Source organism: Megalobrama amblycephala, linkage group LG4 (assembly GCF_018812025.1).
Source record: "Megalobrama amblycephala isolate DHTTF-2021 linkage group LG4, ASM1881202v1, whole genome shotgun sequence".
Lineage (NCBI taxonomy): Eukaryota > Metazoa > Chordata > Actinopteri > Cypriniformes > Xenocyprididae > Megalobrama > Megalobrama amblycephala.
Genome location: NC_063047.1, coordinates 35,929,202 through 35,955,832, shown reverse-complemented (window position 1 = coordinate 35,955,832; position 26,631 = coordinate 35,929,202). Strand labels below are relative to the sequence as shown.

General features: G+C 36.5%; 1 protein-coding gene across 1 annotated transcript in view; it reads left to right on the top strand.

Moving 5' to 3' along the window:
- Nucleotides 1-22,321, top strand: part of npffr2a (neuropeptide FF receptor 2a) — a 24,191-nt gene extending 1,870 nt beyond the window's left edge. Inside the window, exons 2-4 of the mRNA XM_048189093.1 lie at nt 1-152; nt 8,002-8,101; nt 19,190-22,321. The exon at nt 1-152 is cut by the window's left edge and continues 186 nt beyond it. Coding sequence (XP_048045050.1) covers nt 1-152; nt 8,002-8,101; nt 19,190-20,030 — 1,093 coding nt within the window. The 3' untranslated portion in view covers nt 20,031-22,321. The remainder of the gene's footprint in view (nt 153-8,001; nt 8,102-19,189) is intronic.
- Nucleotides 22,322-26,631: the final 4,310 nt, after the last annotated feature.

The window sequence follows — 26,631 nt, the reverse complement described above, 5'->3', positions numbered from 1 at the left end:
CATGGTTGGAAATGGAGTGGTGTGCTTCATTGTGTTACGGAGCAAAAACATGCGCACTGTCACCAACCTTTTCATCCTCAACCTCGCCATCAGTGACCTTCTTGTTGGGATTTTCTGTATGCCCACAACTCTTCTTGACAACATTATTACAGGTCAGTGCAATGCCAGGAACAATATAATTATGTAATTATTTGCATATTCCTTAAAGTCCCTTGTTCTAGCTTAGGTTTATTGCATGCTTGAATGAATTTTCAACTGATATTTATGAATATTCTTAGGGCTATTGTGACCAGAAAAATGATCATCTATTCTAGTAGCCTGAAGTTCATGTTGTGTTTGGCAGTAGAGGATGCTGTTCACCTTTAGAATGAGAGATTTTCATATTTAAGATAGGACCAGTATGAACAGCTATTCCTGACAAGCCAGACCAGAATTTTCACCAGAAGACTGTGCCATTGCTTGAACTGCATTTACATTCATATATTGCAGATGTGTTTATGAGCTATAATTATAATACCGAATTATATTTGACAACCTATACTCCTGTCATCTACTATCTGCCACTATATTTATGTGAACATTACTTTTATGTAAAAAAAGGATGCAGGAATTTGAGTGTATATGAATTAAGTTGAAGTGGTAATTTACCTTCAGTACAAAATTAAATGACCTCAGGTGTCATACACTTGATGTTTTGTGCAACAACACAGCTGCTATATTCACTCACTGCCAAGAGTGTTGCCTACAAGAACTATAAACATGTCTCATGCATGTTTATTCAGTATGTAATTGTGGTTCCAGCAATTTTATGATTAGCTATTTGTACTTCTTTTAAATGATTCTAAAATGTTTAATGGAACATTAATGTTTTTTTTTCATTCTTTTATTTTGTATAACACGGCAGAACCATGATTGCCATATTAATAACTGATATACTATCTAGGGTTCATACAAAATCCGACAACCTCTCATTTGTAGTTATTTTATGTTTATGTATGAATTGGTTTCTTACTCATATGTTTTAATGCAATATGCTTACGGCCCACTGATAGTTTGTTTTAGAGGTGGGGTTAGGGGTTGACCTACATGCTTATTTTTTTTTTTTAATAAATTTCATAGGTTTTCTAAGTGATCAAATCCTTTCAATTCATACAAATTTGCTACCAATTTGCCAAAATGTAAAATAGTTTTTTTTTTTTTTTTTTTTTTTTTTCATGAGACAAGGCTGACAAATTCATGCAAATCCTTTTAGTGCTATTTTAGTGTTATAGGTAGAACTATACATTGAAAGAGAAACAAATGGGAACTCTTCTGAGTGGTAGAGGAAGTGTGTGTTTCCATAGAGACAAAATCATTAGCAAAATTAGAGTTCACTATACTTCAAGACAGATTGGGACTCAGTTGGGAGTAGTGTACATTGGTACTTCTGCTATTTTCTCTCCATTTGTGGTCATTATATGCTTGTTTTAATGTTATTTTTATGCATCAACAGGATTGGATAGGCAGAGAGTAATCAGTTTTGTGACTCTAGTCAAATCAAATCACTTGTAGTTGAAACCTTACATCAGTACTGTAGATGGCGCGTACTTCTGTTAATCATGGCTGCCATGGAGGCATATCCTTCAAGCTTCAATTAGTCAAGAATTCAGCATTTAATACAAAGGGAAAAAAGAAAAGAATACAGTGACTGAAAAGAGCTTATGCTATAAATATTCTTGTTATAGCATGTCACATTGAAATACCAAGAGTTACGTTACTCTCCTGACGTTTGAAAATAGAACATGAAGGACATTTTTACAGCTCATTCAGTTAAACAGACAGTTAAAGATTATTTGTGGTGCAACCTTATGATTTGAAATTATTTGTTTCAGTCTTTTTGAGTGGAACTTCCCCAAACCAGTAGTGCCTCCCATAATCTAAAATGTAGAAGACTTGTTAGGAAAAAGGTGGAAAGAGAGCATGCGTGATCTGCACTGCCATATCTCTCACTTATGCGCATCCTACAGCAGTCAGCAGCCCGTTTACTATTGATGGGGTTAAGGTTACTATTGATGAATTGAAGTTTTTTTTATTTTTAGCATGAATATGTTAGCCTTACTGTTATCTATATCCTAATGTGCTCCAAAACAATGACAAAATTCACATTTAGAAGATTCAAAACGTACAGTTTCTCACTTCCGCCAATAAGGATCAATGCTTTTGATGATATCACGCTGCACTTCAGCTTCTCATCAGATTTTCTGTCCAATCAAGTCCTCCTGAATCTAAATCGTCCCGCCCCCTACATTATAAATAGACACTGAAGTTGCATGGCTAAAACTGGTCACTTGTTCACACATTTCCTGTTGGTGAATGGCACATAGTGTGCAATATAGGGGATAAGGAATGATTCAGAGAGTGTAAATATGCATTCCACTGGGACGAATAAAGACTGGTTTCACGTTAGTGTCACACAAACTGTTTCTGTGGAAATTTCGTCAACAAGGCAAGACACTTCAGTGGGCCGTTAATACCCAGTTACTATAGAGTTTGACATATACATTGATAGTTATCTCAAATGTCTATCCCTTAATATCTCAAATGTCTCCCCTTAATATGCAGTGTATATATATATATATATATATATATATATATATATATATATATATATATATATATATGTTAAGGGGAGCCAAACACCACAGTGCCAACTCGACCTAAAGCTAGCTAATCCCTAGTTTATTCTCCTCCCGACTAAGCCTGGTTTCTCCCAAGGTTTTTTTCTCCATTTTAACACCTATTTGCCACATGTTTGCCACCTGATGTCACCTGTTGGAGTTTGGGTTCCTTGCCCCTGTCGCCTTTGGCTTGCTTAGTTGGGGACACTCGACATTTGACTTGACATTTGATATTCAACAGTATTCTTGACATTTATTCAACGATGCTTTGATCTGCCTGCATTGACACTATTCTTTAAGAGCTGCTGTGCAGCCAAAATTATGTACCAGTTATCAATGTAAAGCTGCTTTGACACAATCTGCATTGTAAAAAGCGCTATATAAATAAAGGTGACTTGACTTGACTTGACTCTTGTAACAACGTTCTATACCTCAGCACCATCCTTGGAGGGGGAGGGAGGAGATTCATTTTAGGTTATTTATTTAAGTAAAAATCTAAGGCGAAAGGTAATTTGCTAAATTCCTCTCTACTCGAGGCATCCTCCCATATCCCCACTGACTTATTCGAATAATTTGAATCTGAATGAGCCATGCAAGTACAGTATGGATGTCTCCACAAACACGAGACCTCGGTGTGCAGGTCTGGAAGAAATTAAAGGCTCACCAGAGCTGTGCTCTTATGACTCTTCAGATATTGCTCATCTACACGACTCTCTGCGGTCTCGTGTTTTAAGCCAGTCCATTCCAATCTCAGTTGTGCTGTGGTACTATTCATAAGGCTGTTCTACGCCGGAGCCTCTGCGCCTTATGCTATGCGTCTGTTTTCATTTATACTTCTGCGTTGTTGTTCGTGTCAACGTGCACGCAGACTGCTAGTTGGCAGTGTCCGCGGTCATGTTGAGTATCAAGGCAAAAGCCGAAGAAGAAGCAGCTTGTCATGTACGTTGTCAGAGAAGCTTTAGCAGTGATGGCGGCATATAGGCAATGACTTTTGTTGCAGTTTGATGGTCCGTGTCCCATGAAACAGAGCATTTTTCATTCCTATGGAAGTTGAAAACGCTCGCTCTTCCAATTACAGCGCTTGTGGTCCGCGTAGAATTGACGCGTTGTCACGTTTTTTAAGAGGTGCACGTCTTGGTATGCGTGCTACACACAGCCTACGCTGTAGCTACAGTACAGTGTACATTTGACGCAGAAGTATAAATCAGCCTATAAGCTTCACTAACTCGTCATATTCAGGGTTCTATACTAACACCACACTTTCTATATTGTCGTAATAATAAGCAAGCAATGAGTCAGTTGCCTTTATGGCAACACCAGGTTAGGCCAGGATAGATGCAGCCATAAATGTTTTCTTCCCCTTGGGCAACGGGTTGGAGTGCGGTCTTGAAGGACAACCATGTGTTGGTCTGGCGGACAACACTGGGATAGTCTCCTACATATTGTGGATTCCAGATATGAGACCCTCTGCAAGCCGTAAGGGTTATGCGCTGATGCTCCATACCGTTTCTTTGTGGGAGTCACATGATTATCACAATGGACACCTCCTTCACAAGCTGAGGTGTGGTTATGGATGGCTGTCCAGCCCACAGTCTCTGGGAAGGCTGTCATCTATATGGCATGTAATTGTTTTAAGTATGAGGACTGTATTTCTAGAATGGAAATACTTTCTCTTACCCCTTTTCCACCAAGGCAGTTTGAGTGCTGGTTCGGAGCCAGAGCCTAGTTTCAAATCAGCTCTTTGTCTTTCGACACACAACGCACCAGCTCCGTACCAGGAAAAGTGGTTCGTAAGTAGCACCAAAACATTGCTGGGCTAGAAGTAAGAACCGCTTGCGTCAGGGGCTGGGGGCAGGGTTACCGTGACCAACAAGAAACTTGTGACCGCCATTTTTGAAATAGCAGCTAATCGAGCTCACTTGTAATCTCTGTCTATATACAAATTACAGCGAGCCGTGTTCGGATGCCGATGTAGGTTCGCAAAGCCATGAGCATCAACAGTAGTGAAACATCCGTGATTGTTGATAGAAGGCTTGTTCAAGATGCATCGGAGCAGTGCGGACCGATTCGGCGGGTGCTGCGGATCTGCGGGAGCGTTTGTAGAGCATATGACTCCTTGTGCTTTCGGATCGTTCTCGCAGAGCTTTGATGTCATGCGGCGATTGCCATGCGATGCGATCGCTGCGTCGATCGCTGATGCATCTGAGATGAACCTGGTGTATTTGTGTTTGACGCTGCGGCGCTAGCTTTGCTGTGAAATATGAGACGTATACAGTGACGTAACACCTGGCTCTGTGGTGGCTCTCTAGCCCGTGGAAAGGCAAACCGGTTCTTAGAAGGCTCGACAGTTGAACCAACTCCGAGCTGGCACTAGCACTAGCTCTGAACTAGCACCCGGTTCGTGCTGGTGGAAAGGGGGTATCTGAGGGGCCACCAGGGCTAGTCCCAGGGTCGGCTGCATTTGAGCCCCTTATTCAGGGAAGCGTCCCATATTATCTAATTTTCTGTGTGGTGACAGATGGCTGACACCTATCTGCAGACTGTGAGTTTCTTCTTGGAATCTTGTAGTCCTAGAAGGATTATTGGAGGCTTCATTTGAGCCCTTGAAATCAGCCTCAGAATAATTTCTGACTCTCATTTTGGCTCTCTCACCTGGTGTTAACTTCGCTTAAAAGAGAAAGAGATTCGCTGGCCCTCTTTCTTGCGGTGTGGCTTTACCTCTAGGCACTAAAGCCCACTCCACTAGGAGTGTGGCCTCTTCAAAGGTGCTAGCTAAGCTAAGCACCTTTACAAGATGCTTGTGCTGTGGCAGGCTGGTCCTTTCCACACACATTCATAAGGTTCTACAGTTTGGATATGGATTTAACCCCAGGATCTCAGGTTCTTCTGAGGTTAATCCTTCCTTAAGACCATAAGGTACATGCAAAATCACCTTACCCTTTGGTAATTTCTCACTTTGCTTACGAGGTGCACAGCATGCTTTGCCTCTAGGTATCAAGCACACCACACTAGGAGTGTGCTTCTTCTTAGGTGCTAGCTAAAGTGCTACTTTACGAGATGATTTGTGCTGCGGCAGGCTGGTCCTCTCTGTACACAATCATATAAATTCAACGCCAGGATCTCAGGTCCTTCTGGGTTAATCCTTCTTCAGCATTTTTCACTTTGCCTATGAGAAACGTGGAATGGCTTTGCCTTAAGGCACCAAGGTTCCTGTTCTAAGACGCTCAGATAAGAGGTCTGTGTCACGGCTGGCTGGTCCTTACTGCACATTCATAATGACAGTAATTTGCTGTAAGGGACATTTCATGAGCTTCATACTTTCCCATATAATAAATTATACACTGAATACAATTTGCATGTGATTGTGACTATTTCTGTGAGTAAACCCTGGTGGGATAAAATGAATACTTTTCTTTCTATCCAAAGTACTGAATTATAATTAGATGTTTATTTATTCAGACTAAAATGCAGTTAACAATAGACTTTTGTTACAACCAAAGTGTGTACAGTAATTAAATTAGCACTGTTGTTATTTTAAAAACCTTATTAGAAATTAACGAAACCCCTTGGTTAAATTTTTTTTTTTTTGCTTTTGCTTTTGCTGTCAATGGGTGAAAACATCATCTTGTATTTTTCTATGTCTGTGAGATAGCACTCAACAAATAGGGTCAGTAAAAAATATTCAAATAAGGTCAGTAAAAAAAAACATATTTCATATTAGTCACCAAAGACCCAGAGGAAGTACAATTGTTTCTCTCGTATTGTTCAGATTCGTAAAGGTTTTTTTAGGGTTCCTACATTTTCATCCCTTTCGATTGGGATGTTCGGATGGTATGTTTTGGGGGAGGGGCACTCTTCCAGAGAACATTAAGGCTGGGCAAAAATCTGTTTGGTACTGTTTTTCTTAGTTTTCCTAGATAAGAAACACATTTTAAATGTGTATATCTGCTAAACTGAAATTTGTCTATGTTTAGTAGTTTACTAGCATCAGTTGTGTGTTATGAAAAGACGAGACAAAGTCCTTGCTTGTTTTTTAATCCAATTTAAATGTAAATGTAAATGTTCATGTTCCATTTTATTGTTTCATCAAGTTTTACTACATTTAAAAACATTTTAAATCATTATATTTTAATCATCTTTTGTCATGCTTTAAACAAGCAGACTTTTGATGTTAACCAAAGCACATGTAAAATCTTCATTTTAGTCTAAACTGCTGTTTGATAATACATTGAAAGTTAATATTTTTAATGTATTAAGTTGCAGCTTCATCATTAAAATAGAGCACTTTAAGTACATTTTAGAAGTGTACTATTTTTTTCTCCTGGGTATTTCAAATACAATAGAAGTAATTATGAAATATCATATTCGTAATGACTAAAGTCCTAAATAACAGGGTCAAAAAACACTCTTAAGCCCAACTAACTGCATTTAATATAAATTTAAAATATAATACCTGTTCATTTCGTTGTAAATAACATGCAATTAAGTATTCAGTTAGCACTTAGGTATATTCTTTTAAAGTATTATTTCCTTAATAAGTACTCTTTTTTTAAAAGCATGATAAAGTGTACTTCTTTTTCACAATGACTCAAAGATAGATAAATTACACATGGACTAAAAGCTACAAAACTCAATTTCTGAATTCTATGTTTTTATAAACACTTTAAAAGAAAATTATCCTACACACACCCCCCACCCCCACAGCGAAATATTGTTAAGCCTTTCCCTAAGCCAATTCACCTCCTCCAATCATACACAAAATACATCAAATCCCACCAGATGGTAAGTGTGATAGCAACTGACCCACATGCTGTATACCAAGGCAAATTTGAAGGCATCTTGCTGTTCCAGCCCACAGCAGTGCGTTGATTATAATTCAGCTCATTTCTGACTGGAGTTTAAAGTCAAATCTGGCCAAATAAACTGAACTGATATTCAGTATAGTTAACCCTGACTTTGAATTTTTTTATAAAGTTTTTCAATCAGTCAAAGTCTCAAGGCAAATATTAATTATTAATCTCAGTAAAAAAGGAATTTCTAATATCTCTATTTTTCAAAGGTGGTCCTACATAAAGTGCCATTTTGTCAATATGCAAAATACCATCCACTGTACATTAAATTTATTGGACCAGCTGCTTGGGTGACTCAATGTGAGAAAGATGCTTGTCAAATGACACACAACATGATAAACTACATCATTGTAAATGCTATGAAAGTTCAGCAGTGCATACATAATGGGACACCATTTACAATTTTAATAGACATTAATGTCATCCAATTAGTGTCTGCTTGTATAATTTAGCCAGGATCATCCCTTAGTATGTGTTCTCACTTTTCTCCCCAGGTTGGCCGTTTGGAAGCATGGTCTGCAAAATGAGCGGTATGGTCCAGGGCATATCAGTCTCAGCCTCTGTTTTCACCTTGGTTGCCATAGCGGTTGACAGGTAATGTCATGGTAATATAACCTTCTCCCTCAGCTCAGGCATTAATGATGCAATGTCAAAAGATCATATGACACAGAATGACAGTTGCTTTTTCAAAAATATTTAAATAGCATTTGTGCTTGAATATTTAAAGCAATGGTTTCTTAACCTTTGTAACTCAAAGGCCCCTTGTTATCCAACACAATAAGGCACCATATAAAGGCTAAGATATTTCTGGTATTTCTACTGTAATTATGACAAAGCTGCTTGTTTTCAAACTTTTTTGTTTTTTGATGTATTAAAAAAAAAAAAAAAAAAAAAAAAAAAACGAATCATTTTGTAATTGTGATTTTATGTGTGTGTGTGTGTGTGTGTGTTTAATTTAGCATTTTATAGCACCACAAGAATAGTGTTAAATTCTTTGGATATATTAATAATATTGTCATCATTTAGATACTTTTAAGATATCCTGCTGCCCTCTTGGAAATTTGCTAAAACCTCCGGTTTGAATTACTGATTTAAAGGCATATGTTAACATTAGGCCTCATATTTAAAACATGATCATAAAAAGGTTATGCCGTTCATAAAATCATTTCTACTTAAATTTTTAAAAGATTTACACAGATTTAAACAGAAATTCAGCTCAGGTGTTTCATGAATGATGCCTGTTGATTTTAAAATTAATTGGGCTGTAGGTAAGATACAGTTGAGTGCGGAAGTTTACATACAAAAATGTTAATCGTTTTAACAAAATAAGAAGGATCATAAAAATTGCATGTTATTTTCTATTTAGTACTGTCTTGAATAAGCTATTTCACATAACAGATGTTCACAAAATAGCTGAATTGATAAAAATGGCCCAGTTCAATATGTGCATATTTGAACCCTTTCCAACAATGATTTTGAGATCCATCTTTTCACACTGAGGACAACTGAGGTACTCAAACACAACTATTAAAAAAAGTTTCAAACATTCACTGATGCTCCAGAAGGAAATGCGATGTGATCATCAAGAAGATGATGTGCAAGTTTTTCTTATTTTGTTTAAAGATCATATTTTTTCAGTATATTAGTACTGCCCTTCGGAAGCTAAAGAAGATGCTTACATGTTTCCCAGAAGACAAAAAAGTACTATTTATCCTGTTTATTCAGGTTTCAAAAAGTTTACATCCCTGGCTCCTAATGCATCGTGTTTCCTTCTGGAACATCAGTGAATGTTTGAAACTTTTTTAACAGTTGTGTTTGAGTCCCTCAGTTGTTCTCAGTGTGAAAAGATGAACCTCAAAATCATACAGTCACTGCTGGAAAGTGTTCAAATATGCAGAAGATGCTGTAAAATCAAAGAGTCTGCAGGACCTGAAGGATTTTTCTGAAGAACAGAGCTCAGTTTAACTGCTCAGGACAAACAAGAGACTCATGAACAACCATCACAAAACAAACAAACAGTCGTAGATCATCCAGGTAACGACACACAGTATTAAGAATCACGGGAATGTAAACTTTTGAACTGGGTCATTTTTATAAATTCAGCTAATTTTTGTCTTGTGGACTATATGTAAACATTTGTTATGTGAAATAGCTTATTCAGGACAGTACTGAATAAAAAAATAACATGCAATTTTTATGATCCTTCTTATTTTGTTAAAACAATTGACATTTTAGGTAAATGGAGTATGTAAACATTCAAGCTCAACTGTATTACCTCTTTGTTGATCATGAAAGTCTCACTGAATGAACCTGCAGAGTGGCACATAATGGTATAGCTTGATATTTGGTGAATCTGATAAGGACAAGCACAACATTCTGTGTTGTGTCTTAGTTCACTGGAAGGTCCAGACTGTGTCCAGACTGTTCTTGGATTGGTTCTGTTCCTTTATATTGGACAGCTGAGATTCCATGCCCACCTGATGTCATTGTTATATCATCACGACATGGGGCCTTTGGGGGAAGCAGTGAAATGAAAACAATCACTGTTGGATTGAGTGTCTGTTTATGTGTGTGTGTGTGTTATCACTGTAATGCATCTGTTCCTGCTTAATACTACCAGACGGTGAATAAGAGTGTTATGTTAACCCTGATCTCCTCTTACATTTTTACACATGGAATCACATTTAATTATGTGTTAAGTAGTCATCTGAGGTCATGTTTTACACTTTCGGTGTATGTTTCCCGTCTGTATGATTACTTCACTGCAGCATATTTATTTACAGACAATAAGGCATTATAACACATACTTCAAAATACACCACAGAGTTGTATTGCTGTAAATTGGCTGCATGTAGAACTACTTCAAATACATCCATTACTAAGTAGTGCATAAAATCAATTATACAGCCATTAAAGCAAACTCTAGTCTAGTCTGACCTCAGTTTTAATGTTTTTATTCTGACCATTACTATGAAATGTGAATGTAAAGATGTATTGAATAAATCACTGGCAAATTGATTTCATGGCCAATGTGCCTCACATGTAAATATGAAACTAGTCAGAATTGATTTCTTTGAAGGTTAAAAAGTCAGTTATTCAAAACCAATCTGCATAATTTTGGTTTGTAATATTTCTTTTTTTTCTTTTTTTTTTATCAACTAGCAATGTAGCACAAAATAATGGTATTGCAATATGGGTAATACTGCATTGAAGCATATACATGTGTGCCGTAAACAGAGTGCACTGCGTATAATATAACAATATAACAAAACTAACAATAGGATGTGCTTTCTGGCACAGAATGCAGAAGTACAATCTGGTATGGCATAGAAAATATATGTAAATGTTCCAGGTCTGCAGAGGAGGATGTGTTATATGCTGTATATAAGGTATTCATGGAAAGTACTCCCACATATCACTAAAAGAGCCTGGAAGGCAGGCATTTAGGCACTTAATACTGTGTACTTACTTTTTGTAGTAGTTTTGTAGTGTAGATTGATTTGTATCCTACCCTGTATTTATTTAGATAGTTTGGGGGAAAAAAACAAGGGTACACAGAGGGCATCAGACTTATTTTAAATTGCTTTTTATATTTGTTGTCTATTCTGCAGATAATAACAGTTTACAATGACAGACACTAGGTGCATAAAGCTTGGGTGCACCAAGAAGATTGCTGTAAATTATCAGTTTTTTTAAATGCTGTCACATTCAAGAATTGTTTTAAGCTTTTGTACAAAGTTTCCACATCAGTTACTTTTCCACATTAGAGATATTGTTAATATATCTCATTTTGTTTTGTTTTGTTTCTTTTAAGGAAGTGTCTTTTTAAAGAGTGGTCTTCACAGAAGTGCATCTCTAAAGCATCAAATTAGTATTTATCCTTCATTTTGAACTTTTCGCCAATAAGCTTTATAAAATGCTTATTTTATCTATTCAGTCTACTAAATTGAATGAACTGAATATAAATTTCTATGCATTCGGTTGCGTTCTGTAGAGGATAGGCCCTTCTCATCCTACGCTCCTAGGCTTTGGAATGCACTCCCTCCTCACATCAGAGATGCACAGAATTTAAGTATTTTTAAATCATATTTAAAAACTCATTTTTTTGGGGGTAGCTTTTTCTTGATTGTCTTGTTTTTTATCTTTCATGCGTATATGCATAACTTGTTTTACTTTGTGTGTGTTGTATTCTCATTTGCTTGTTTTATGTAAAGCGCCTTGAGAAGCTACTTTAAAGGCGCTATATAAAAATAAAGTTATTATTATTATTATTATTATTATTATGCACTTAACTGGATTCAGCACAGCCTTTTCGCCTAGTGTGTGTCTGTAGAAGTCCTGGAAAGTGTATGACTATAAAATGCAGACATATATATATATATATATATATATATATATATATAAAAAACAGTGGGTACGGAAAGTATTCAGACCCCCTTCAATTTTTCACTCTTTGTTATATTGCAGCCATTTGCTAAAATCATTTAAGTACACACAGTACCCCATATTGACAGAAAAACACAGAATTATTGACATTTTTGCATATTTATTAAAAAAGAAAAACTGACTATATATATATATACAACAGTTATTTCTGGTTCTCGAATCTGATTGGCTGAGAGCCGTTCAATATTCTCCCAGTATCAGCACTGGTACCGTTTCACCGCTTGTATCACATGGCAGTCAAGCAAATCTATCATCAAATTCACAAACTATATATATCACAATATATCTCAAATTTCCAAGAAAAAAAGTCAGAATTGCTAGATGTTAACTCCAAATGTGGAGTACTCGGAATGTGATATACAAGCATATAGCGTTAGTTCTGGCAAGTCACGTTAGTCAAGCTCACATCAGCTGACACTCAGCAGATTCACATTGACATATAGGAATAAGACTCCTATCACTGCATTCATATATATATATGGTCCATTCAGTATTATCAGTCCGCATTGCTTAGGAGTTAATTACACTCCTCCATCCCCAGCTCCTCTTTTGTCCAGTGAGGACTTGCCCTTCTTATATTTCTTTTGATCAAACTCATTCTTCAATTACGTTGTTACATTAATTATTGTCATTAAGAAAATTAATGATATTGCAATACTTGGTTCTGTTCTTTTTACCCTAAAGGGGGGTTATCGCTGCTCTCCCAGCTCTTATCCATGCTAGGCTGCAGGGATGGGCAGGGGGTTTTTGCTCAGAACAGAACCATACTGCCAATCCAAACTGTATGCTAACTGCCAGTTATCTTTGACGATCATGATCCTGACAGAAATAAATTGCAAATATAGCTGCAAGCAGCAATTCGGGGCCAAGCCCCAGAAGGGGCAGTAGCGCAATACGGAGCAGGTAGAGCAAAAACAGCAGAAATTGAATGTACATGCAAAACAGCTGGTTCAGAAGGACAGGTGGAAATGAAATGAAAATCAATAGAAGTTCAGATGAGAATGAACACAGAATGAACTAAAAACACTTGTATCTAATTCAAGAGGAATAAAGATTAGTACAATGCTTATTTGGATAAAAAAGGAATCAAAATGACTCATTACACACAATTGCATAATGACCACCCAACACGGGATTCGAACCCACAACCTCCAGGTCCAGTGTCCATTGCGCATGTCATTGCACCACTGTGCAGGTGACTGTTGACACAACTGCCGAAGTTCACTAGTTTATGTGAAAATGGACTCAAAAAGAAGAATTTTTATGAAACTGCACTGAATGTTATATTTAATAACTTTACTTTAGATCATTCTGCAGCTCATCATGCTGTAGCGCAATACAGAGCAGGAAGAAGAAAAACAGCAGAAAATGAACAAACATGAAACACCTGGTTCAGAATTATGGGCGAGAATGAACTCAGAAAGTACAGAAGCTTAGATGAAAATGAACACAGCATGAAACAAAAAGCATTTATTTCTAATCTAGAGGCAATAAAGGAATCAAAACACACAATTTCATAAAACCACTCCACCCAAGATTCGAACCCACTATCTTTAGGTACAGGGCTCGTCAGGTACCTGGCTTTACACATTGAGCTACATTATGACACATGTTCAACATGTTGTGGAAGAGAACTTTTAGTGTAACAAAGAATTTACAAAAAAAGCATTTCTTAGCATGCTAACCATATTAGCATGCCAAGCTAACTTAATGCTAATGAAGCTCATGGTTAACTTGATAGCTGAAGAGCCACATTAAAAAGAATGACAACTGGTTAGCATGCTAAGCAATTAGCATGCTAAGCTAACTAGCATAAGATAACAATCACAAGGAAGGTCACATTCAGAGACAAATATCTCGGGAACGGTAGCGAATATCAAAACACCGTTCAGTCATTTCTATGCGGCTCGGTCCAAAGATCTTCTGAGCTGATTGTGGACAAAATAGGACAAAATTTGTGGGAGGAGTAGCGAAAAAACTGTTTTTCATTTATTTCAATATGGCAGACAGGTACATTTAAGGAAAATGACAAATGACACATCGTTGGAATTGGCATTAGCCAGGGAATAAAATGACATAAAGTATACACGTTTTGGAAAGTGTTTTCAAAAGTTATAAGCATTTTTGCAAAAAACATTATATCTGTGGAACAGTAGGTGGCGCTGTGTTGAAACTTCTCAGGTACCTTCGGGACCTACTAAAGGTCATACATACTAATTTTTGTGAAGATATGTCAAATAGTTTAAAAGATATTGAAATTTATGACAAAATTCAAAATGGCGGACATGCTTTTCATCCGATGTTGACAAATTCAATATCCCCGGATTCGGCATGGCCCAAGGAATCCATAGACACCAAGATCTTGATTTTCTAATAAAGTGTTCAAAAGTTATTGGCCAAAATATCCATTTTACAGATCTCATGACCTGTAGGTGGCGCTGTTCCCAAATTCGGCAAGGAACCTCAGATCATGGTCTTGATCAAGTGTACGAATTTTTGTTTTGATCGCTCAAAGTTTGGCTGAGATACAGCCTCTATAGCAATTTTGGGTAAACCTCATTAACTTCGTGACATCATAACTTTTGAACAAAGATGAATAAAAAAAATCTGCTCAGTCATTTCTGTGCGGCTCAGACCAAAGATCACCTGATCAAAGTCTGGACAAAATTGGACAAATTTTGAAGGAGGAGTATCGAAAAAACGGACTACTGTACTTTTCAAAATGGCCGCTACTGTAATGGGTGGAGACTTAATGTAAGAATTTGAATAGAATCAGCATGAAGAGACAAATCAGATGTACTAAATTGTATTTTTCTAGAGCAAATGGTTCAAAAGTTATAACCTTTAGAATGTTGAATTTTTGAACTGGTGGTGGCGCTATAGAGTTGGTCCTTGAGACTCCAAAATTGGTCAGATTTCTAGACATGACCATCACTACAAGTGTGCCAAATTTCATCATTTTCTCATGTTCCGTTGATAGGGCTGCCATAGACTCCCATTCGGGAGGAAGAATAATAATAATAAAAGGGAAAACGTACAATTACAATAGGGGCTACAGCCCCTTCGGGGCTTGGCCCCTAATAATAAAAGGGAAAACGTACAATTACAATAGGGGCTACAGCCCCTTTGGGGCTTGGCCCCTAATGAAAATCAATAGAAGTTCAGAGAATGAACACGGAATGAACTAAAATACTTGTATCTCATTGAAGAGGAATAAAGATTAGCACAATCCTTATTTGGATAAAAAAGGTATCAAAATGACTCATTACACACAATTGTATAAAGGAACCCCACACAAGATTTGAATCCACGACCTCCGGGTCCAAGGTCCATTTCTCATCTCATTGCACCACTGTGCAAGTGAATGTTTCCACACCTGCCAAAGTTTATTAGTTCATGTGAAAATGAACTCAAAATGAAGAATTCTTATAAAGCTGCACTTTAGATCATTCTGCAGCTCATCATGCTGTAGTGCAATACAGAGCAGGAAGAGGAAAAACAGCAGAAAATGAACAAACATGAAACAGCTGGTTCAGAATTACGGGCAAGAATGAACTCAGAATGTACATAAGCTTAGATGAAAATGAACACAGCATGAAACAAAAAGCATTTATTTCTAATCCAAGAGGCAGTAAAGGAATCAAAACACACTATTTTATAAAACCGCTCCACCTGGGATTCGAACCCACTAACTTCGGATACAGGGCTCTTCAGATAACTGGCTTTACACATTGAGCTACTTGAGGATGCACATTCAACAGACTGTGGAAGAAACCTTTTAGTCTAACAAAGAATTCACAAAAAAAGCATTACTTAGCATGCTAACCATATTAGCATGCTAAGCTAACTTAATGCTAATGAAGCTCATGGTTAACTTGATAACTGAAGAGCCACATTAAAGAGAATGACAACTGGTTAGCATGCTAAGCAATTAGCATGCTAAGCTAACTAGCATAAGACAACAAACACAAGCAAGGTCACATTCAGAGATGAATATCTTGGGAATGGTAGCGAATATCAAAAATCCATTCAGTCATTTCTGTGCGGCTCGGTCCAAAGATCACCTGAGCTGATTTTGGACAAAATTGGACAAAAATTGTAGGAGGAGTAGCGAAAAAACTGTTTTCCATTTATTTCAATATGGCGGACAGGTACATTTAAGGAAAATGACAAATGACACATCGTCGGAATCGGCATAAGCCAGGGAATAAAATGACATAAAGCATACACATTTTGGAAAGTGTTTTCAAAAGTTATAAGTGGTTTTGCAATAATCATTACATCTGTGGAACAGTAGGTGGCGCTGTGTTGAAACTTCTCAGGTACCTTCAGGACCTTCTAAAGGTCATACATACCAATTTGTGTGAAGATATGTCAAATTGTTTAAAAGTTATTGCAATTTATGACAAAATTCAAAATGGCGGACACGTGGTTCATCCGATGTTGACGAATTCGATATCCTCGGATTCGGCATGGCACAGGGAATCCATAGACACCAAGATCTTGATTTTCTAATAAAGTGTTCAAAAGTTATTGGCCAAAATAGCCATTTTTCAGATCTCATGACCTGTAGGTGGCGCTGTTCCCAAATTTGGCATGGAACCTCAGATCATGGTCTTGATCAAGTGTACCAATTTTAGTTTTGATTGCTCAAAGTTTGGCCGAGATACAGCCTCTATAGCAATTTTGGGTCAACCTCGTTAACTTCGTGACATCATAACTTTTGAACAAAGATGAATAAAAAAAATCTGTTCAGTCATTTCTGTGCGGCTCAGACCAAAGATCACCTGATCAAAGTTTGGACAAAATTGGACAAATTTTGAAGGAGGAGTAGCGAAAAAACGGAATACTGTACTTTTCAAAATGGCCACTACTGTACTGGGTGGAGACTTAATGTAAGATATTGAATGTGATCAGTATGAAGAGAGGAATCAGTTGTATTGACATTCATTTTTCTGGAACAAAGGGTTCGAAAGTTATAACCTTTACAAAAGTGAATATTTGAACTGGTGGTGGCGCTATAGACTTAGTCCTAGATACTCCAAAGTTGGTCAAATTACTTTTAATTACTATCACTACAAGCATGCCAAATTTGATAATTTTCCTTCTTATGGTTCATTGATTACCATACAGGGGGAAGAAGAATAACTACGAATTTGGACATAAAGGAATTGCATGTGATAGCTTCAGATTAGACCAGTTTTAGGCAGAATGCCTAGAACAGACACAAGTTCTGCATCTTTTCCTGCCACAGTACCTCATGCGGTCTGGGCATGTGTCACACTGAGTTTCGAACCCACGATGCAGAGCATTCGGGATCCGTGGCGTAACACATTGAGCTAATCAGCCATGCAAGTTCATCAGTATGCTAAGCAGAGGTTTCAGTGTGAGAAAGAGTTCACAAAAAAAAAAGCTTCATAGCATGTTAACCATATTAGTATGCAAAGTTATTTAATGCCAACTAAGTTTTGGTTAACCTGTTGACTGAAGACCACATTAGAAAGAATAGCAATAGTTTAGCATGCTAAGCAATTACTGTGCTAAGCTAACTAGTATAAGACAACAAACACAAGCAAGGTCACATTCAGAGATGAATATCTTGGGAATGGTAGCGAATATCAAAAATCCGTTCAGTCATTTCTGTGCGGCTCGGTCCAAAGATCATCTGAGCTGATTTTGGACAAAATTGACCAAAATTTGTGGGAGGAGTAGCGAAAAAACTGTTTTTGATTTAATTCAATATGGCAGACAGGTACATTTAAGGAAAATGACAAATGACACATCGTCGGAATCGGCATAAGCCAGGGAATAAAATGACATAAAGCATACACATTTTGGAAAGTGTTTTCAAAAGTTATAAGTGGTTTTGCAATAATCATTACATCTGTGGAACAGTAGGTGGCGCTGTGTTGAAACTTCTCAGGTACCTTCAGGACCTTCTAAAGGTCATACGTACCAATTTGTGTGAAGATATGTCAAATTGTTTAAAAGTTATTGCAATTTATGACAAAATTCAAAATGGCGGACACGTGGTTCATCCGATGTTGACGAATTCGATATCCTCGGATTCGGCATGGCACAGGGAATCCATAGACACCAAGATCTTGATTTTCTAATAAAGTGTTCAAAAGTTATTGGCCAAAATAGCCATTTTTCAGATCTCATGACCTGTAGGTGGCGCTGTTCCCAAATTTGGCATGGAACCTCAGATCATGGTCTTGATCAAGTGTACCAATTTTAGTTTCGATTGCTCAAAGTTTGGCCGAGATACAGCCTCTATAGCAATTTTGGGTCAACCTCGTTAACTTCGTGACATCATAACTTTTGAACAAAGATGAATAAAAAAAATCTGTTCAGTCATTTCTGTGCGGCTCAGACCAAAGATCACCTGATCAAAGTTTGGACAAAATTGGACAAATTTTGAAGGAGGAGAAGCGAAAAAAACAAATACTGTACTTTTCAAAATGGCCGCTACTGTAATGGGTGGAGACTTAATGTAAGAAGTTGAATAGCATCAGCATGAAGAGACGAATCAGATGAACTAAATTTAATTTTTCTATGACAAACAGTTCAAATGTTAAAACCGTTAGAATGTTGAAATTTTGAACTGGTGGTGGCGCTATAGAGTTGGTTCTAGAGACTCCAAATTTGGTCCAATCACTATTCATGAGCATCTCTACAACTGTGCCAAATTTCCTCATTTTCTCATGTTCCGTTGATAGGGCTGCCATAGACTCCCATTCGGGAGGAAGAATAATAATAATAAAAGGGAAAACGTACAATTACAATAGGGGCTACAGCCCCTTCGGGGCTTGGCCCCTAATTACCATTTGTATATTTTTTATTACATGGTTTAAAGGGGCTTTTGTTAGTTAAATAGTGGAGCAGAGACAACTATAAATGGGTTATTGTAGTTAATCATACTAAAAATCTATAGCGAAACAAACATTCCGGGCTGTAGAAACCTTTTTCAGATCAAAATGATTCAGAAAGGACTATTAACCAAGCCATATTAAGTACAGAGAACAGGAAATGAGAGAAAAACATCTTTTGAAATTCTGTCATCCTTGTTCATCCCCAAATATACTGGATAGAAGAAACTATAGCCTCAGTCATTAGTGTTCAGTGTGACTGCATAACAAGATAAAACATTTATTTAACACCTTTGTTTAAAACAGCTGTTTCTTTATAGAGCAGTTAAATCCTTAACCTGCTGCCTGTTGTTGTCTTTTGCAGATTCAGATGTATCGTGTATCCCTTCAAGCAAAAACTGACAATATCAACAGCCACCCTCATTATTGTGATAATCTGGGTCCTGGCAGTCTCCATCATGTGCCCCTCTGGCGTCATGCTTCAGGTGACTAAAGAACAAACCATTCGCGTGTTCCTGGGAGATGGTAACCGAACGAGCCCTTTCTACTGGTGCAGGGAAAACTGGCCCAACCAGGAGATGAGGAAGATCTACACAACTGTCCTGTTTGCCAACATTTACCTAGCTCCTCTGTCCCTCATAGTGATCATGTATGCAAGGATTGGGATCACTCTGTTTAAAACGGCTATGCCGGCGGGGGCCAAACCTGGCCACGATAACCGTCACTCTGTGTCAAAGAAAAAACAAAGAGTGATCAAAATGCTCCTCGTCGTGGCCTTGCTCTTCATCTTGTCGTGGTTGCCTCTGTGGACGCTGATGATGCTAACAGACTATGTTAAACTTACTGAACATCAGTACAGGATTATTAACATCTACATCTACCCTTTTGCCCACTGGCTAGCCTTTTTCAACAGCAGTGTCAACCCGATAATTTATGGGTTCTTCAACGAGAACTTCCGCCGTGGATTTCAGGCCATCTTTAAGTTCGGCCTGTGTCCTGTCGGTGGTCAACATCGGACCTATTCTCACAGGTTGCAGGGTAATTCTGTGCAGCCGGTAAACCTGCAGCCCTCCACAGAGCCCATCTCTCTTAATAGCCTGGAGAACAACAGCTCGAGGAGGATGAACCACGTTAACGAGCAAGACTTAGTGATGGAAGATTTAGAGAAAGTGTCTGAATGCAGTATGGAAGGAGCTTCTCTTTAGGGGTTTCATAGAGATGAATAATAACGTGGCAGTGTTTTGTAGATGACAATGATGTAGGCTACCTAATAGGCTCATTACATCTCAAATTGAAGACTATTATTTAATAAAACCTTTTTTTTTTTTTTTATATGACATTGTTAACATTATATAATTGTGTATAAAATGGATTTTACTTTTTTTTCTACTTTTTTTTTTTGAACGGTCATTTGCTGCTAACATGAATGTACTTTCTGGCACATCTGGCAGTTAATCAGTTGCAATTTGTAAAGATAAAATCAGTTTTAAAAAAAAAGATTATTGTAAAATTATGTATATATATATATATATATATATATATATACAGAGAATCATTTTGTATATTCACGACTGTATACTGATGTAAACATCTGGGATTTTACAGTAAATTATTTTATTTATTTATTTAATTTTATATGCAATCTGAAAGTATCAGAACTGCCATAATCCAGAATAGTTGAATAAAAAGCAATAGTTTTTGGATTACAATATGGGATTTAAGGCACAGAACTTGCATCATAATACTAAAATTAAACATACCTCATTTGTGACAGATCCCTCTAAATGCTGGAATGAATTTCAGTGGGAGGGTTTTTTTTTTTTTTTTTTTTTTTTTGGAGACAATGGACCATAATTTTTTAACTTGTGCCAAAACAGGGTAAAATGAGCCTTTTATCTGATTGTTTACCACAGAGCGTGTAGTAACCCTGTTCATCAGTGTTGACTGACTGTTTTTTAAATTGTTTTACATAGACAGAAGTAGGCTTTGTATGGGCATCAAGAATATTTGATTCTCATGAGTCTGGATGTACGTAACACTGTGATTCACTGGCCTAAAGCTATTCTTTCTTTCTCTCCATGTTTGTCATCTGTGCCAAAACCTTTGCCAAACTTGTGGGTTTCCTGTCAGGGTTTTCAAATTTAGTTTTTAACTACCCCATCCTTCGGCCTACATTATCTTGTGACAGCTTCACAAAACAATCTGTAGTGAGTCGGACTGAAATCTCTTTAAAGATAAACCTCAGCTCTCTGTTAAGATCATTCAGAAGGATATACAGAGCCAGGACAAGCACAAGGTTTAGGAATAATTGTTTCTGTCTGTCCTACTTTGTACTTGTTATTCACCATAATTTAGAATGACAGAACAGGGTGTTTTTGCAGATCAGTTTCAATAAATATTTTATCAAGTATTAATAAATATATATATGCTTCAAACTGGGAAGGATGTTCTGAAAGTTGTAGTAGGACTTTTTACTTATTTTGTATCTCTGTCATATTAGCAATGCATACCCACTCCAGTTTGCTTTGGTGAAGTTCCAGAATATATGCCAGTGTTTGTTTATTCCAGTTTTATTTCTTTTTCTTTTTTTACCTTCACCCTGAATGAATGAATGTCCTACATTCAGTGTGAATGTCAGCAGAAACATCTTTTCTCCCCCTCAAACAGAGCAAAACATTTCCTTTTCCTAGACTATTTTCATTCAAATATTGTGACAGGAGTTTGTTGGACTACTTATTTGAACCATTAAAGACATTCAAAAATACCTACAAACAGGATTTGTCCTCAAGCATTTCTACAGTCTGCTGTCGGCAGTAAATCTATCGGCCGTCAGAGCTGTGTTTTTGTGATTATCATAGCAGATGGGAGATGAGTATGTTAATTCTGCCCTCTTCTTGACAGCAGACACTACATAAACCAATGCAATCTCAATATGATTAAAGCAGCAACACTGTAGTAAAGTGAGATCGAAAATTAGCCGAAGGAATGTGATAGAAACAGACAGAATGCACAAAGAAAAAGATGTCTGTGATTACAAGGTGACTCTGACTTTATGGACTCTCCAGGTCGGTCACATATTATTGCAAGATTAGACATGGACACATTTCTTGAAGAAACATTTCTTTTTCTTTCACTGTTTACTGAACATGAACATGCTGTTTATGAAGAACAGAGTACTTACTGTGAAACTTTATTTGTGTATTTCTAATGATGTATTTGCAAAAGCAATGCTGTAAACTGTTGATATTTAAGGCTTTGTGAATCTTGTTATATTAGTGTTGGCTACATGCTAATAGTGAGTGCAATTGTTTCAAAAGTGATTGTGACTGACTCATTTTGATATTATAAATGCACTTTGCAACAAGGAAGAAAGCAATCTGTGTTCAGGGTTACCTTTTGGATATGGACTAAAAGCGGTTTGTCCATCAGAGTGCTGTTTATATTGTGGAGATGCCCTCATGCTTTGGTGTAGATTAATAAAGCAGTGGTACTCAATTGCTTTTTTTTTATTTGATTTTTCTTCTCTCTCTCTCTTTTTTTTTTTTTTTTTTAAAAAAAGTCTTGTTTTCCAGTACAAGCATTCTTAAATCAAGATAAATTTACTTGAGAAACAAAATGACATAAGATATTAAAGGGGTAGTTCACCCAAAAATGTAAATTTGATGTTTATCTGCTTACCCCCAGGGCATCAGAGGTAAAAAATACGGTTTCTCACACAAACCGATCCTTTTGTGTCTTAGGACATCAATGTGTCATCACAAGCCGTAGGGTTTAATTTGGATTTGTCTGTGCATGTTTTTTTTTACTCTTATAGATGGAATTCCCATTGACATGCATTATACGACTGACAGGCCGCAACGGTTGTAGTTAAAAATCATCATTTGTGTTCTACTGAAGAAACAAAGTCACCTACATCTTGGATGCCTTGGGGTTAAGCAGATAAACATCAGATTTTCATTTTTGGGTGAACTATCCCTTTAAGGCTTGTTTTCTGTGAAATGTATCAAAATTAAGTGTTTATGCTTACAGGTTTTTTTATTTTATTTTATTTGCTTAGGTACTATTTTCACATGGTGTATATTTTCAAAACTCTTAGTACAAATCTCCAAACTGATCACACTTGTAACACAGCTAGTCATTCTTTCAAAACCTGATCTCATGCTTTCATTCTAGTTGTACATAATTTTCATTCTACATAATCACTGTTCACTGATCAAACACTAGATCGTTGTGATATGCAATGAGAACATTTGGTTTAATCACCGAAACACAACAGTATATCTTGATCTTCTTTCAATTTAGTACTTTTAACAATCAGTTCATTCAAAAGCAAACAATGATAGATACATGTTTAAAATCACCCTTGTTGCTGAAATAATTACAGTTAAACAGACTACAGATGCCACATTGGAAAATACACTTACATTACCTAAATTACATAATTGACATAAAATCCATAATGTTTGTAATAGCATCTGTTCAGTGTGTTATCAAAATGTGAGATGGAGTTATGAAACGTTCATGAGGTTTTGTGCTAGAACAGAGTTTGCTGCCAATACAGTAAATGTTCTAACTGTATATGACTGAATCTATACTGTAGTTGATCTTTACAGATGAAGGGTGAGTTATAGTAATGTGGCGGTCTTTACCATGGTAATGCCTCTTGTGTCATATGGCATATAATGTAAAATGAAGTTGGTTTTCCATGTTTTATGGGGACTTTCCATAGACTTAATGGAACTTAGACTTAATTTCCATAGACTTAACCCATCACAGAAAACATTATGCATTTTTACATTTTATAAAAATTTCTGATTTATAAGCTGTTTTCCTCATGGGGACCAAAAAAAAAAAAAAAAAAAAAGTCCAAACAAGGTCTAAATCACTGGTATTCCCATACTTGTTGGGACATTTGGTTCACAACGCTGTGTTTACCAGGACCACAGACACACACACACACACACACACACACACACACACTTTGAAAATTGTGGTTATCATCTAAGATAAATTGCTTATAATGTGAAAAGAATTCATTACATTTGGTTATCCATATTGTAAATTGCAAATATGTTCTTTAAAACTATGCCTATAGAATCAATATCTATAGAAATCTATAGGTATACCAAATGATTCATTGATTAACCATTAAGTTCAGTTGGATTTAATAATAGACAAATGTATTAAACTGAATGAAAAGAGATGCAAATCAAAACTTTGATAGTAATAGCATAATGAAAGGCAGTAACTGTGAAAGAAACATTTATATAGATGAAACATTTATTTTGTGTTTTGAAAATGATACTGTGATTTTGTTTACAACAAGATTGAAAACATGCTGGAATGTCTGAAAAAAGCACACATTTGATGATCTGTTGTGATATTAGTACTAAGAGTTTTGAAAATTTACCAATTACTTGTTGCACCAATTGCACCAAAGCAATTAAAAAAAAAAAAAAAAAAAATCTGTAAAACAAGAAAATGGGGTCAGAAAAAAATTATTCAAAGGGAAAACAAGATTATTTTTCTGACCCCACTGGCAGTTTTTTTTTCTTTCTTTTTTTAAGCATAAACTCACTAAATTGAGATACTTTTTTCCCCCAAAAAACAAAACTTAATATCTTATGTCATTTTGCTTCTCAAGTAAATGTATATAGATTCAAGAATGTTTAGATATTTGTACTGAAAAATAAGAAAAATACTAAGAAAAATCATTTTTGCAGTGTACATAATTGCAACAAACATGGCTTTAAATGTCCTTCACTGGTGCATCATGTAAAAATATCGCAATGTCCTTATGCTTTTCGGGTTTAATTTTGAGTTGATGTCTTGACACTCCAGAATCATCACTGATTCTGTAACCGTTTCCTTTTCCTGAATGGGATAAAATGATGCAAATCATTCTTTATAGGTGCACGATAAGCCTCCAGACTTTTGTCTTGAAGTATACAGCGTTTCAATGAAAAGCAAGACGTGTCTGATCAAACTGCCGTTTGATTCATCACTGATCTATTCACACTGAACTTTCTGCTGTCTTTTCTGCTGTAACCAATGAGGGAGCAGAGATCTGCTCTTGGTAATGTAATCAGGCATTGCCTGGCCTAGGGCCTTGTTCCAGCAGTGCCTCTGACGTCGCTGGAGACAGAACAATTCTGGCAATGATTCAACCTGCTGTGCTTTCAGTTCCCAGTGAATGCATAGCACTGGTGCAAATCTAGTGATGTGTGAATACGATGTTCCAAGTAGCGAGACAAAAACTGTCACAAAGAGTCAAATCATAATATGAATAGGAGGTTGGGGTGGATGATGAATTCATTTAGGTCACCGATGAGGAACTGGAGAAATGACTCATCATACTTACAATTTTAATGTAATGTGTTAGTGATGTAGACGTGATGTGGTCACAACTCTGAGTGCCATAGTGGCAAGACATTTGTCATGATCCAGTCACTGACCTTAACCTCATGTGTAACATAATTCATCATGTGCAAAATGATGTTGGCCAAAATGATGACACTCTTGAAAAGGACATCAATCTTACAGACCTGTTATTGTGGCAACATTTTAAAATTGAGGAAAGTGAATAAAACAAAATGACTGTACTTATATTGTTACGCTTGTTTTCAGTGATCGTTGTTATTTGTCAGAATGGAGTCCAAGGCTTGTGAGTTTCAGAACCATGTAAAACAAACATCATGTGCTCAGGGTAATAAATCAATGTGAAAGGGCTTGAATACAAGTCTATTCTTCATTTGCATCTGTGTGCTAAGTGTCACTAATGTGATGCTAATTTTTGTCTGGATCCAATTTCTTATGTTAATACATTAACAATGCCATTCATGACTTGAATTCACATCATCGATTATGAGCATGTTTTTAATTTCTGAAATAAAATTCTGAATTTTGGGGGCATAAAGTAAAAAAAAATGCCAAGGTGATACAACTTCTAAAATCATGTTGGAAAAAAAACCTTATTAAAAGGATGAAATTCCTGACAAGAAAAAGTAAGTTGTTTGGCACAATCTTTAATTTCATGGCTTAGAAGAAGAAAAACAGTTAAGTTTAGTTTTTCTAAAAAATAAATATTTGAAAAGGTGTCATGTGGTGAGACCAATATCAGGGCGTTGAACAGCATTAAAAAGATAACGATAGCCAGGATCAAGTCAATTAAATAATTTGACCTTTTTATGGCAAGGTTAGTTGTTGTGCCATGTGATCCATCCATCCATCCATCCATTCTCTAAACCAATTTTTCAACAGCACTTTGAATAACTTTCAAAACTTTTTCCTTTTCTTTATCTTAAACACATAATTGCCAATGACTCTTGTAAAAAGATGAATTTTGGTATTAAAGGGTTAGTTCACCCAAAAATGAAATTTCTGTCATTAATTACTCACCCTCATGTTGTCCCAAACCCGTAAGAACTTTGTTTGTCCTCAGAACACAAATTAAGATATTTTTTGATGAAATCCAAGGGTATCTGATCCAAACATAAGCAGCAATGATACTGAATCTGTTGAGGTCCAGAAGGGTATTAAAAGACATCGAAAAAACGGTCAACATGACTACAGTGGTTCAACCTTAATGTCATGAAGTGACGAGAATACTTTTTGTGCGCAAAAACAAAACAAAATAACGACTTATTCAACAATATCTCATGATGGGCGATTTCAAAGCACTGGTTCATGAAGCTTCGAATCTTTATGAATCTTTTGTTTCGATTCAGTAGTTCAGAGCGTGTATCAAACTGCCAAAATCACGTGAACGACTGAAATTTCAAAAGACTTAACGATGCCTCGTTTAAT